Genomic DNA, 14,298 nt, shown 5'->3' with positions numbered 1-14,298 from the left:
TAGTAATTGAGCTCAAACTCTGGTCTTCAAGGGCTGCAGTTAGGTCTGTTTTTTTTTTTTTTTATAGCATATCCACAATGAATATATCTGAAAATATGCATGTAAGTGGCTGTAATTTGACTCTGCACAAGAAACAGAAATATTTAGTTTTGAAGACAATTGATAAAAATGCTGCAGATAATTCCTATTATCTTTTGTTTAAAACCTTTAAAACTTGATAGAAGCATGGATGATTAAGGAAGATATTTAAGCTTTGAAGAACTTTAACTGACATAAGTACATTAGAGGGAGTGGGTGATCTTGTAAACATTTTGATTGAAAATACAAATTATTCTCTTTGGTAATTTTCATGATGTCCTTTTATATATAATTTAAATAATAAATTGCATTTTGCAAATTGGAAAAAATTCTAAGTTCCATCTTAAGCAATAACTGACAAAATATTTCCTGGCTGTGGCATCCTCAGCACCTCTTACCTGGGTAGCGAGGTAAAGCTAAACATCTGCAACCTGGCAGCATATGTTAATTAAGAAGCATCTAACCCCATAGCTCATTACTATTTATTTTAAAACTCTTCATATTGGTAACATGTTCAGTGTTTCAAAACTTCCAAGATGAATAGCACATGCTACAGATGCCCTGGTTAGTACTGTTAGAGACCTATAAAAGAAAAAGCATATTTTGTGACAGCCCATTGAAATGCAAGGCTCCTCCCTCAACCCTTGTAAGCCACTTGTGTGAGATAAGAAATATAGAAACGTGATGGCAGAAAAAGTCCTCATGGCCTTTCTAGTCTGCCCCTCTGCTCAACTAATTTAGCTTTACAATTCCTATCATTCTCTGATATGTCCTGTTTGTCTTATGCTTTCTTGAATTCAGATACTGTTTTTGTTTCCTCCGCCTCCACTGGGAGGCTGTTCCATGCATCCACCACCCTCTGTAAAGAAATATTTCCTAAGATTACTCCTGTCTCTACCCTCTTTCACTTCTATCCCATGACTCCTTGTTAAAGAGCTTCCTTTCCATTGAAAGAGGCTTGCTGCCTCTGTGTGGAAGTCTTGGAGGTATTTAAATATCTATCATATCTCCCCATCTTGCTTTTCCTCTAGAGTATACATGTTTACATCTTTAAGGCTATCCCCATATGCTTTAGAACGAGGACTCGGCCTTTCGGTAGGTCTCAGTCCTTTCAACCCAGACAGTCCAAGAGAAGAGCGGGCTCAGGTGGGGGGATCTTCTTGAGCTTCCAAATGAAGGTTTGCTGACCCACCTTCGGGAACAAGAGATAGGGGGTCGCCTCTCTCACTTTTATCAGAGGTGGGTCGAGATCACATCGGACCATTGGGTCCTGGAGGTGAAAAGAGAATATGTGCTGGAATTTCGCTGTATTCCTTGGGATGTGTTCATACTGTCTCCTTGCCACTCCCAGCAGAAGAAGCAGGCAGAGGAGTCTATGCTTCATAGACTCCTCAGGCTGAGAGCTGTGGTTCCGGTACCAATGTTTCAAAGTATAGAGCGATATTCCATTAATTTTTTTGTGCTCAATTCATCCCATCCTGGATCGCAAGTGTCAACTATCATATGGAGGTAACTCATAAGGAGTGGAGGAGTAGCCTAGTGGTTAGAGCAGTGGGCTACGAACCAGGAGACCAGGGTTTGAGTCCCGCTGTCACTCCTTGTGACCTTGGGCAAGTCACTTTACCCTCCATTGCCTCAGGTACAAACTTAGATTGTAAGCCCTCTGGGGATAGGGAAATACCTACAGTACCTGAATGTAATCCACTTTGAAGTGCTGAAAAAAGTGTGAAAAGCAGAATATAAATCAAAATAATAAATAAACTCATTTCCGCATGGAAACCGTACGCTTTGTGATAATGGGAGTGCAGTCGGGGAATTTCTGACCTTCCTGGATCTGTCCGAAGCCTACCTTCATATTTCCATCCGTTTGGAACACCATTTTCTACATTTTGCATTGTTGGGGCGCCATTTTCAGTTTCCAGCGCTGCCCTTTAGTCTAGCCATGGCCCCCAAAACATTTTCCAAGGTTATGGGTAGTAATAGTGGCAGCGTTTCACCAAAGCATATACTTAAAGTCCCCGTGCTCTCATCTACACCCTCCCTTCTCTGTCCCCTCTTGACTTGGTTTTTCACTAAAAGCGGGTGAGTTCCCGCTTGAACTGGCTTCTCCCTAAGCTTACACCATTCCTCTTCTCCCTCCCTTCTGTATTATCCTTCCCCCCTCCATTCCCTACCTCTCCCCCCCTTCTCACCTCACCCCTTTCCTGAACTATTGTTATTTTATATTATTCCCTATAATTGTACATTTTGTATATACCTGCAATCTTCGCTTACAATAATTCACTAATCTAACTTTATTCTTCTGTCACTTCTCCCCCCCTTTTTTCTCTTCTTTTACCATCTTGTAATCATGTTATTCTAATTTTAGTTTAATGTTTTACTTCCCCTACCTTTACTCATGCTCTAGTTATTATGTTCCAATATTTTTTAACTGTATTATGTTAAACTTGTTCGATGTAAAGCGCCGCCACTGGCACTAGTTTCTTGTTACGCTGTGAACCGATGTGATATCTTTGATGAATGTCGGTATATAAAACCGTTAAATAAATAAATAAATAAATAAAAGAAGGGATCCTGGTGCACCCATACTTGGATGACTGGCTGATTCAAGCCAAGTCTCAGGAAGAGAGCTGCCTGTAACGCACAAGATCTTGTTGCAGGAGCTCAGTTGGGTGGTGAACCTGGCCGAGAGCAGTCTTCAGCCATCTCAGATGCTGGAGTATCTGGGGGGTTGGTTCAACACGGGGCAGGACAAAGTTTTCCTGCCAGAAGTTTGGATTCAGAAATTGAGGTCCCAGGTGCGTCAGTTGGCGAACAATATACACATGACTGTGTGGTCTATCAACAGGTGCTCGGCTTGATAGCAGAAACCCTGGAAGTGGTGCTGTGGGCGCTGGTGTATATGCATCCTCTTCAGCACTCCCTACTGTCTTGTTGGAACCTGCAGTCTCAGGACTATTCAGTTCAGCTCCACTTACTGATGATAAGCTGCTCTCACTTCTAGTGGTAGTTGCAGAAGGCTCATCTGAGAGAGGGAGTTGCCTTGTCCTCCCCAACCTAGTTTGTACTCACGCCACATGTGAATTTCCAGGAACTGGTGGCCCAAGGATGTTGGAATACCAAAGAGTCCCTTGAACATCAATCGCCTGGAAGCTCGGGCGGTCCGGTTAGCATGCTTGAAGTTAAACCACAGGCTGCATGGTCAAGTGGTCCTTGTGATGTTGGACAATATGATGATGGTAGCCTACATCAATTGCCAGGGAGGAACCAAGAAGCCAGCAAGTGTTGCAGGAAATAGTCCAACTTATGCAATGAACGCAAGGACATCTACAGATGATTTCAGCTTCTCACATTGCAAGAAAAGACAACATAAGAGCAGACTTTTTCAGCAGAGAGAATCTGGACCCTGGAGAGAATGGGTGTCATCAGCAGAGGCATTTCAGTTGATAATGGATCACTGGGGCCTTCTGTTCCTAGACTCACAATATGAAGGTTCCTCGATTCTTTGGTCGCAGGAGAGATCCGTGGTCCCTGGGCAAAGATGCTCTCATACAGGTCTAGGCCGAAAGACAGGTTGCTGTATGCCTTTCATCCGTGGCCTTTGCTGGGCAGGATATTTCGCAAGATCAAAGGCCACAGGGGGCTAGTATTCCTTCATACCACAGACACCCAGGTGTCTGTGGTATGAAGATCTGCGACGACTCCTGGTGGAGACCCAACTTCATCTTTTGCTGCACATGGATCTGTTGCAGCAGGGACCAGTTCTTCATGAGGATCCGACCTGGTTCTGTCTTTATGGTTTGGCCCTTGAGAGGGCTCACCTGTTAAAGTGTGGATGTTCTTCTGCAGTGGTTGCCACCTTTTCTCCACCCTTGAAAGTTCTCCACTTCCTTAGTCTATGTGCAGGTTTGGAGAATATTTGAGGACTGGTGTGAGGAGCAGGGTATTCTTCGTCATTTAGTTAAGATTCTGATCATTATGGATTTTTTCAGGATGGATTGAATAAAGGTTTGGCCCTTAATTCCTTAAAGGTACAGGTTGTGGCTCTTTCCTGTTTCAGAGGCCCAGTGAGTGGTGATTCCTTGTTATCTCATCCTGATGAGACCTGCTTTTTGAAGGGAGTGAAGCATCTTGGGTCTCCCTTGCGGTTACCCGTTCTTTTGTGGAGTCTTATTTTGGTGCTGGATTTCTTGGTGGGCCCTATGTTCAGACCACTGCGTAGCCTTTCCTTGCATTTATTGACCTTGAAAACAGTGTTCCTGGTGGCTATATGTTCTGAGCGTCGAATTTCTGAGCTGCAGGCCTTGTCTTGCCGGGAGCTGTTCTTTCGATGACTCCATGGGTGTTGTAGCTGCATACTGTTCCATCCTTCTTGCCTAAAGTGGTCTCAGAATTTCATTTGAATAGTCCATTTCCTTGCCGTCCCTGGATAAGGTCAGGGATGCGAAGAAGTATTGCCTTCTGCATACTTTGGATGTCAGGCTTGTCGTGCAGTATCTGGAGGTTTCTGAGCCTTTCCAGAAGATGGATAGTCTGTTTGTCCTTCATGGGGAAGGAAGCAGGGTGAACCAGCTTCGCGGGCCACTATAGCTTGCTGGAATAAGGAGGTGGCCACATACTTGGATGTGGAAAAACTGTTGCCTACTCAGGTTAGGGCTCATTCCACTAGGGTTCAGGCAGTGTCATGGGTGGCGGTGAGATTGTTGTCTCCCGTAGATATCTGCCGAGCTGCCACATGGTCATCCTTACATACTTTTTCCAGGTTTTAACATTTGGATGTTGCAGGTCTGGGAGGATGCAGCCTTTGCACGTATGTTGTTGACTGGACCGTGGGTAGCCTCCCACTCTGTTCGAGAGTAGCTTTGGTATATCCCACTGGTCCTGAGTCCACCTGTCTACATGCTAGGAAATGGAGAAATTACTTACCTAATAATTTTGTTTTCCTTACTGTAGATAGATGGACTCAGCTTCCTGCCCCTGGCTGCCAAATGTTTGTCAATAGTCTGGTGGGGATCCGGTTACCAAGGGATTACTGGCAAGTGTTCATCCAGATTGGGGTACCGATGTTCTTATTTGAGTTCAGTGTTATTGTTGGTTGAATACATTTATGGTTGCCTGTTTTTAATCAAGTTTTTTTGGTAGTCTGTCCATAGTTTCTTTTGAAGAGAATACTGGCGGGCTGGGCTTACGGCAGGAGAATGTATACTGTGACGTCAACTTGTTCAGTCTCCATCTGCTGGCAGGGAAGCATAACCCACTGGTCCTGAGTCCATCTGTCTTTACTAAGGAAAACACAATAATCATGTAAGTAAGTTCTCCATTCATGAGGATATTTGCATGCACTGCCTCTATTGTATGCAAATATCTCTTGCATATTCATTGTGCATATCCTGAAAACCAGAGTGACTAGAAGCTCTTTTCTGACAATATTGGGGACAACTCATGAGTTATAATTGTTACTTGGGTGTCACAGGTGTAATAGAAATTGAGAGCTGATCCCAACCAGGGCATACTTTCATTTTTCAAAGACTGATATTTGTCCATTTAATATAAGATCTGGGAATTACAAACTGTGTCCTCATCACATTTCCATCCAGGTCAAGTGCATTATGTACTTGCATGTGCTCCTGTATAAATGTTCATCTGACTAAGATATCCTTGTTGTTGAAATTGCCCCCCCCCCCCCCCCCCAGAGGCAACCGGACAGGCGAAACACGGTCCGTGTCGGGGGACGGCTATGAATTCAGTGTTAATGTGGAGTTGCCGTTTTCATAATAAAAAAGAATTATTATAAATTGGACCAGCAAAAAAATTGTCTGCACTTATTTCCATTGAACTCTAGTTGCTGAGTGCATGAATTAGCTCCAGATTGCTACTTCTTGCATGTGTTTAGCCATTTGTACTGAGGTTATGGAGAAATTTGCCTGTTATCTGTATCTGGTTGCTTTCTTTCTGTTCCTGTGAATTTTATAAATAAGGGTTTATCCTTGGGGAAATGTTTTGGAATATTTCTTACAGGCTGTGGTAGAACGATTTTAACTGTTCTTACATTGACTTGATGAAGCTGTGTAAGAGAAAAGAGTAGAGGACATATTTGCCAATCAAGCAACTTGGGTGAAAGCACCCAGGAAGTAGTGATAAACTGTATTATTGACACCAGTAATATTGTGGGAATAATGAAGAATGATATCTGTAGAATATTTTATGCATGGTCTTTGGAAATACAGATTATATTTAACACTACTTTTTTACTATGTGTACAACTTAGTATTTTAATAATGACTTCAATTCTGAAGCTGAATGGTTAAAAAAAACCCCCAATGCTGATATATCCATTAGCTATTAAAAAGCTTCTCCTTAGTTTAGCTTGCAAGAGGGGAATATATAGGGTACCAGTTTTCTTCTAAACAAACAGAATATGTCCTCTTGCTTGAAAAGAAGTTTATTTCTGTATGTTAAATGAGGAAAAAGAAAAGGGCCTTCATTTTGTTGGTGATTTAGGGCTGGATTTTGTTTAGTGATTTAATATTTTGTATTGTATGTTTAACATTTCTCTCCCATCTTTAATTTTTATGCCTGATGTAGGTTCAGTTAATCCTGTACACTTACTTGTCTACTGACTTCATTGGTACTGTAAATATCTACAATGCAGTTCGCCGAGTTGGGACAGTGCTACTAGTGATGCACACCTTGAAGTATTACTATTGGGCAGTGAATCCTCAGGATCGCAGTGGTATTACTCCAAAAGGTCTTGGTATGTATCTCTTGATGTGTTTGTGCTATACTTTTTATAATTGTTAATAATATACAGTGTAACACTACTCAGGAGTGTGTCTTGTATAGTGGTGGATTCCCCTCTGAATAGACTTCTGAAGGGAACTGTTTCTGTGAACCAACAGACACTGCATTGTTGCAGGAACCAGGATTGCATTAGGAAGCTGTGCATAAAAGGGTAAACATATATAAGTACAAACATCCATAATCAGTACAAACAGTTTTACAGTAATATTTTGCTCTTAAAATAATTAACCATGGATAAATATCTTTGTATTTCCTGGTACCAAGGCCTAGTATACCTTTAAATTATCAGTGAACTCACTGTAATCTTCAAAGGTGTATCGCTACACTAATCATTGGACCTAGTAACAGACATGCAGCAACAAATACAATTGTATCCTGGCCTCCGCAGGTATGTGCTGTAATGCTTAATGTTTCTTAATCCACAGAGATTAGCAGCCACATGATGTTCCTTTGGCCTTCTGAGGCTGACAAAACATTTTGAAGTATAATGCCAGTTCAACTGGAATGAACAAAAAGATGCTCCTTTTATACCTGGGGGTATGGTGACGGGACTAGGGATTCAAGGGATAATGTTGAAACAACACAGAACTTAGGTTTACTTGTAATCCACAGACATGCAAGTGATGATGCAGATGAGTAATTATTTTTAAGGTAGTGGTGAATGTCACTGTACTTAATTGACAGCTCAGAAATCAGCACAAAGCCCAGTACCCAAATTCTATCTCTGTGTGTCTGAGAAAAGTGCTCACGCTCCCAAGAACTACTGGATAGCTTTCTGATCTTCATTCCAGGGCCTTCATTTCAGCTCTTTTTGTCCAGAACCGCAGCTTTCAGCAAACATAGGAATACAGCAAAGACACTGCAATTCCTTTCTACAGCTTGTCCTACGCTGACTGTTTTATCTTTAGCTTCCCAACTTGAGCAGGCTACTTATGAAAATCCCTGTAGGGGACAGCAAACCTGTTTGAGCTGAGTCCGAGTTAATCTGTCTGCTGATTACTCCATTTATGTAACTAACAGTTCTATTCCAAAAAGCCAGGACATAACTTAAAAATCTTTATCCTCTGCTCAATGGCTCTGTCATGGGTTCTGATGCATGCTGCAGTCACATGATACAGTGAATGCTGAAGCAGCCATGTTGTGGTTGTTTGTAGATGTCTCAGCTTCATTAATCATTAGTATCTTTGACAGGTATAAAGCGCAAGGTAAGAGGGCACCACAACAGTAAAATCTTTTAAAAGTGAAGCCAATAGAAATATAAATCTTATAATGAGCATAGCAGCCAAATGAGTATATTTTCTGTTGGGAGCAAGTGATGAATAGCAGATAGATACTAAATGTGTTGTAGATCACTTCATAATGGCAACAGAATACAAATATATCCTCTGTGACAGCATTAATGACTTAAAAGAAGGTAAATATAAATTATTCAGTCAGAAAAATGTGAGCTTCCCTTTCTGTTTAAGGTGAAATATGGATTAATTGAATGAGCTGGCCACTAAAATTTAAATGTGTGTTTGTGCAAATGTATTTTTAAACAGAAGACAGGATAGCACAATGAATTGGTACAGGAATAATGCTAGTTTTTGCTCTAGGTTGCCAGTTCCAATCTGCTCAGATTAGTAGTGGAGGATGTTAATAGTATCTGAAAGCTGTTTCGTACTCTGTGAAATATGTTGGTGGTCTGTCCATTTCCCAGTAGAAGTATATGTATATCTCTCTATTGCTCTCTCTCTATTTATATATCACAATTACAGTTGGCACTGCTTGGAAACCTTCATCATGCTTCTTCCTAATTCATTTCCCATTATGTCCATACATGCTTTTTAGGCATCATATAAAATTAAATTTAATGTGTATTTGTACAGGAATCTGCGTATGGACTTATTAATGTGTTGGATGAACATACCCGCTGTTGGGCTAACATGAATATTATGTATCAGTCTGCAATCAATCTAGTTTTCTTCATTACCAATATAGCTACTAAACAGCTTAACAGAACATTTTTTTTACAGGCATATGTTATCTTTTATTGATTTGTTCTTTCGCAAAACAATGTCCTTGCTACATTTTTTAAATATTTCTAATGTAGAATGTAACTAAAAAGACCTTTCAGTGAAGTTTGTGACCTTATTGTAAATTTATTTTAGATGGGCCAAGACCTAGTCAGAAAGAAATTCTTTCTCTGCGTGCGTTTTTACTGATGTTCATTAAACAGCTGGTAATGAAGGTGAGTAGGAAACCTCTTTCCAGTAGTGTAAATCATATTTTATTTTGTAAGTAGCAGTTCATCAGATCAAAAAAGTTTAAAGATGAGAACCAGTTCTCAGCAACACTGTCGAACAGTGCTTTATAGTAGTTATGCTTATATTCATGTTCAAAGCATATCTGAAATATTGGTACAAACATTTATTTATTTATTTATTTATTTATTGTTTTTGTTATACCGAGTTTCATGACAGGCATCACATCAACCCGGTTTACAATTAACAAAGTGTGAAAGGCATAACGTAGCGTAATAACAATATTCTCAATAAAAACCTTGAACTTTATATACAGGGAATCAGAAAAGGATGTGAGAAAGTTACAAAAAACAGGGAAAATTAACTTGGAACTGGAAGAGGGGAGATAAAGGAACAGAGCAATATTTACATTTCAGCCAATTAATGTAGAAGAGTAACAAGATGAGTAAATAAGACTATGCGAATAAATGTGGCGGTATATCACAGTGAGATGGAACCTATGTATCTAGAAGGCTAAGTATGACAGAGAATATGAATAAATATAACACAGAATTTAGATCCAGTTGTGCTGTTGCGTGAAGGTTTTATTCAGGGCTTGGAAATGCTTTTTTGAAAAGCCAAGTTTTTAGTCTTTTCCTAAATGTTAGAGAGCATGGCTCCTGTCTTAAGTCTGGTGGGATAGAGTTCCAGAGAGCTGGACCTGCTGAAGAGAAGGCTCTGAGACTCAAGGATTTATGTTGGAAGGTTTTGGCCTTTGGAATTTGGAGAGACTCTTTGTAGTATTCCCTGATGGGTCTGACGGAAGTGTATTTTTTAAGTGGTATTTGTAGGTCGATTTGCGTGTGTTGGTTGATAGTTTTGTAAATGATGTTGATGGTTTTGTACATGATTCTATAATGGATTGGTAGCCAATGGAGGTTTTTGAGGATAGGGGAAATGTGGTCGATTTTCCTGGAATTTGTAAGGACTCTGGCTGCAGAGTTCTGAACCATTTGTAGAGGTTTAGTATAAGAGGCTGGGAGGCCTAGTAGTAACGAGTTGCAATAATCTAGTTTGGAAAAGATTATAGCTTGCAAGATTGTTCTAAAGTCCTGAGCGTGGAAGAGTGGTTTAATTCTTTTCAGAACATGCAATTTGTAGAAGCAATCCTTTGTGGTTTGATTAATGAATGGTTTGAGGTTGAGACGATTGTCTAGTATGGCTCCTAGATCTCTTACATGGGCTGTTTGAAGGAGTGTGGGTGGTTTTAGAAGTATGTTATTGTTTTCCGGTGATATGAGCAGGAATTCTGTTTTCGAAGCATTGAGCACAAGATTTAGACTGTTGAGGAGAAGTTTAATTTCTAATAAGCAAGTGTCCCAGTATTCCATTGTTTTTGAGATTGATTCTTTTATGGGGATCACGATCTGTACGTCGTCTGCGAAAAGGAAGTGTTTCAGGCTTAATTTTGTAAGTAATTGACATAGTGGTAGCAGGTAGACATTGAAGAGTGTGGGTGAAAGTGATGAACCTTGCGGCACCCCTCTATTAGATGGGTGGTATTGGGATTCTTTGTTGTGAATTTTGACTCTATATCCTCTGTTTCCTAGAAATGTTTTGAACCAGTTTAATGTGGCACCTGTTAAACCAATGTTTGCCAGTTGTTTTAGAAGGAGGGAGTGGTTGACAGTGTCGAAGGCCGCCGAGAAGTGAGGAGGATTAGTAAATATGCTTGGCCTTTATCAATACCAGAGAGGAGGAAGTCCGTGAGTGAGAGTAGTAGCGTTTCTTGATTAAACATCTTGATTAGACTGCAGTAAAGTCATATAATAGGGTTCAAGGAACTAAAAATTCATAAAGAAAAATATAGTAATATGTTTTTATAAAAGGTATTTGCAGCTATAAGGCATAGGCAATCTGATTTATCAGAAGTCTTTTTCCAAACATATGGGTGGGGATCAGAGGGCAGTATAAACTGGGTCTTGCAATATTAATTAATGATGGCTGGGATCAGAAATGTTCTTGTGTTTTATGCATATATAATTGTATTTCTGAGGTCTTGGTGCATAAAGTATTCTGTAATCAGAATACTAAAACCAGACCTAATGATTCTTGGTGCTTTAAACATATTTGGACAGTATTCATTTTGGTAAATTCGTGTAAAATTTTGTTTTTTATTTGGTGAAAACTTTGTTCATATTAACATGTACTTGGATTCTGTAAAACAATTTTGGCTCCACACTAGTGTCATGAAGGCCAATCAACCCAAAACACAATGTATGACTCCATAATTTGAAAAAACCCGAAAACAACAAACTAAAACAAAAAAATAACTTGTGTACTTTATTTGTCCCTATATATTCACTTTAAAACATCCAGTCTCAACCTAACTTTGTGGGTTATTTCTTACATTCATAGTCCATATTAAAAAATGTACAGAAATTATCCAGTTGCAACAGAGCTATGTAAACAGTGAATGATGTTCAGTACTGTATCCATCCAGTCTGTATAGTTGAGATCCTTCCTCTGGTTTTCCACAACTCTGAGTAGATGAGCATACAGATTCCCATATCCACCAGTTCTGCCATGTCTTCCACCTGATCTCTCTACTCGCTCCCACCACTGCTAGGAAGTGCTTCTGGTGGGCATGGCCCACTTCAAATGATGCATTGGCAGCACCATGCAGCAGGCACTTTGGTTGCCTGGGGAGAGAGGGAGCTGGGACGTGAAATGCTACATCAGTGGAACTGGTGGGCATCAGAACTTGAAATTCTACAGGTGCTTTGGACCTGTACTGTTTTCCAGCAGTTACTGGAGGCCTTGAGACACTGCATCTGCAGCTCTGGAGATGCTTTTTATTTAGCCTAAAATTAGGGTGAAAATCGGTTTAAACTGAAAATGAAGGACCCTAAAGATCCCATGCTTAATCTCATACGCATCTCCCCATATCACCAAGTTTTTTAGTAATCTAACAGCTACCAAAACTACAAAACTGTTACCCTATAATCCAGCCTCCTAGGTCTCCATGGCTTTAATGGGCAGTATCTGGCCACCATCAATTTGCTGGTGTTAACTTGATGGGTTTCTGGGATATCCTGCTGGCACCAGCCCAGCTACTACATGGCCTGCAGTATTGCTAGGTTGCCTTTTTATTCTTTGCACTTTTACTTTATCCTTATTTCTACCCTTGCCTCTACTCTTGAGGGAGTGAAGAGAGAGGTATATTGCAATACTACAATCTGCCAACCATGTTCTTATTTCTCATAGTATATGACCACAAATAAAGACCATTTGGCCTATCTAATCAGCATAGATCCACTCTTTTCACATTATCGTCAATCCTTGTTGATTTCTGGCTCTCTCCTCACCTCTTTACCTCTAGGGATCCTTTGTACTTATCCCATGCTTTTTTGAATTATGTTACTATTTTTGTGTGCACCAACTCCACTGGAAGCTCATTCCATGATTCCCTCACCTCATCCATGAAGAATGTTTAGTTTGGTGATACTCTTGAGTCTACCCCATTGAAGCCTTATACTCTCCTAGAGAATTTTTCTTCTATAAAAGTATGGTTCCTCATAAATATCTCATAACTTTAAGGTATTTGAAATGCCTATATTGTATCTCTCCCTGTCCCTCCTCTCGGGTATGGATATTTAGGTCATTAAGACTCACATCATATCGTGTTTGGTGCAGACTCTGTACTATTTTGGTAGCCTTTCTCTGGATCACCTCTAGCCTGTCTGTATCCTTTTGAAGGAATGACTCCCAGAGCTAGCTGACCTCTCAGTAACCTGTACAGAGGCATTCTCACTTCTGTTTTCTACTGGTTATGCTTCTCCCTGTGTGTATCCTAGCATCCCTTTGGTTCTGCCCACTGCTTTATCACATTGTTTTTCTAACTTGAAAGCATTGGATACAATAGCCCCAAGGGTTCTTTGATGGCAGATGTACATCAAACTTGCTGTCATCGTTTTGACACACCTTTTCAGCCAGGGAGTTCAAGGCATGTAAGTACTATTAATATAATATATCAAATTAGTTATGGTGTAACATGCTTGATAAGTGGATTATCAGTTGTTATAGAACATTATAATGGATACAAATAGGTATAAAAGGTTATAATGGTTTTATAATAGATATAGAAAGATGCTATGGTCACCTAACATTATTTAAGTGAGGTGTATTGTAGAGAGAGTGCAGTACAGTTTAACTTTCAATATTATAAGGAGCTAAATAGTTTAGAGGGGTTTATATAATCATAAAGCAAAAAAACAGTTGAGGTATAGGTAGTACAAGACAGTTTAAGGGAAGGGCTATGTACAGAGTCTATAGTAGTGCTTGTTTTATTGGTTGATAGCAAATGGTTTAAAGAGCTAGGTCTTTGCCATTTTCCTGAAGGATAGGAGATCTAGGGCAAGTCTGATTATAGGGGGTAGGGAGTTCCACATGTTTGGGATGGAGCCTGTAAAAGTTTTTTTTGCTGGTGAGGCTCATAGTTTTGTGTGAAGACACCACCAGACATACCTGAATTTGTGAGTATAGAGTGCGAGTAGGTACATAGGGGATGAGAGAACATCCTGAGGTAGGTCAGTATCAGGCTTTGAGTGCTTTATAGGCTAAGACTAGTAGTTCGTTTTGTGCAGTAGAATGTTGGGAGCCAGTGGAGGATTTTTAGAACAGGGGTTATGTGGTCAAATTTGCATTTGTTGTCGTGCAGGCCACAGTATTTTGTATAAGCCACAGGTGCTGGTTCAGGCTCTTAGGGATTCTAGTATAGAGGGCATTACAATAGTCTAGGTGAGAGATTATGAAGGACTGGTTAACATAGAAACATAGAAACAGAAACAAAAAAGGACCAAATGGTCCATCCAGTCTGCCCAGCAAGCTTATGGTAGTATTTGCTGCACTGTGCAGGTTACCCTCATGCTTATCAGTTTCTCAGGCCATAAAAGTCAGGGCTCTCAGTTGCTTTTTTGAATCTGCCATTGAAGCAGAGGGCAATGTTGGAATTGCATCAAAGTATCAGGCTTATTCGTTAAGGGTAGTAACCACCGCATTAGCAAGTTTAACCCCATGCTTATTTGTTTCCCTAGACCATAAAAGTCGGGGCACTCGTGGGTTGCTGTTCGAATTCAATTCCCCTTTTCCTCCTGCCATTGAAGCAGAGAGCCATAATGGAGTTGTATCCATAATA

The 14,298-nt window shown here is 40.3% G+C and overlaps 1 protein-coding gene across 1 annotated transcript in view; it reads left to right on the top strand.

Annotated features, from left to right (window-relative positions):
• Positions 1 to 14,298, top strand: part of LRBA (LPS responsive beige-like anchor protein) — a 1,658,631-nt gene that overhangs the window by 268,728 nt on the left and 1,375,605 nt on the right. Inside the window, 2 exon segments of the mRNA XM_029605291.1 lie at positions 6,664 to 6,832; positions 9,030 to 9,109. Of these exon segments, the coding sequence (XP_029461151.1) occupies positions 6,664 to 6,832; positions 9,030 to 9,109 (249 nt within the window).

Source organism: Rhinatrema bivittatum, chromosome 1, assembly GCF_901001135.1.
Source record: "Rhinatrema bivittatum chromosome 1, aRhiBiv1.1, whole genome shotgun sequence".
Taxonomy (NCBI): Eukaryota; Metazoa; Chordata; class Amphibia; order Gymnophiona; family Rhinatrematidae; genus Rhinatrema; species Rhinatrema bivittatum.
The sequence above is the reverse complement of the archived record's forward strand: the minus strand, read 5'-3'. Positions and strand labels throughout refer to the sequence as shown.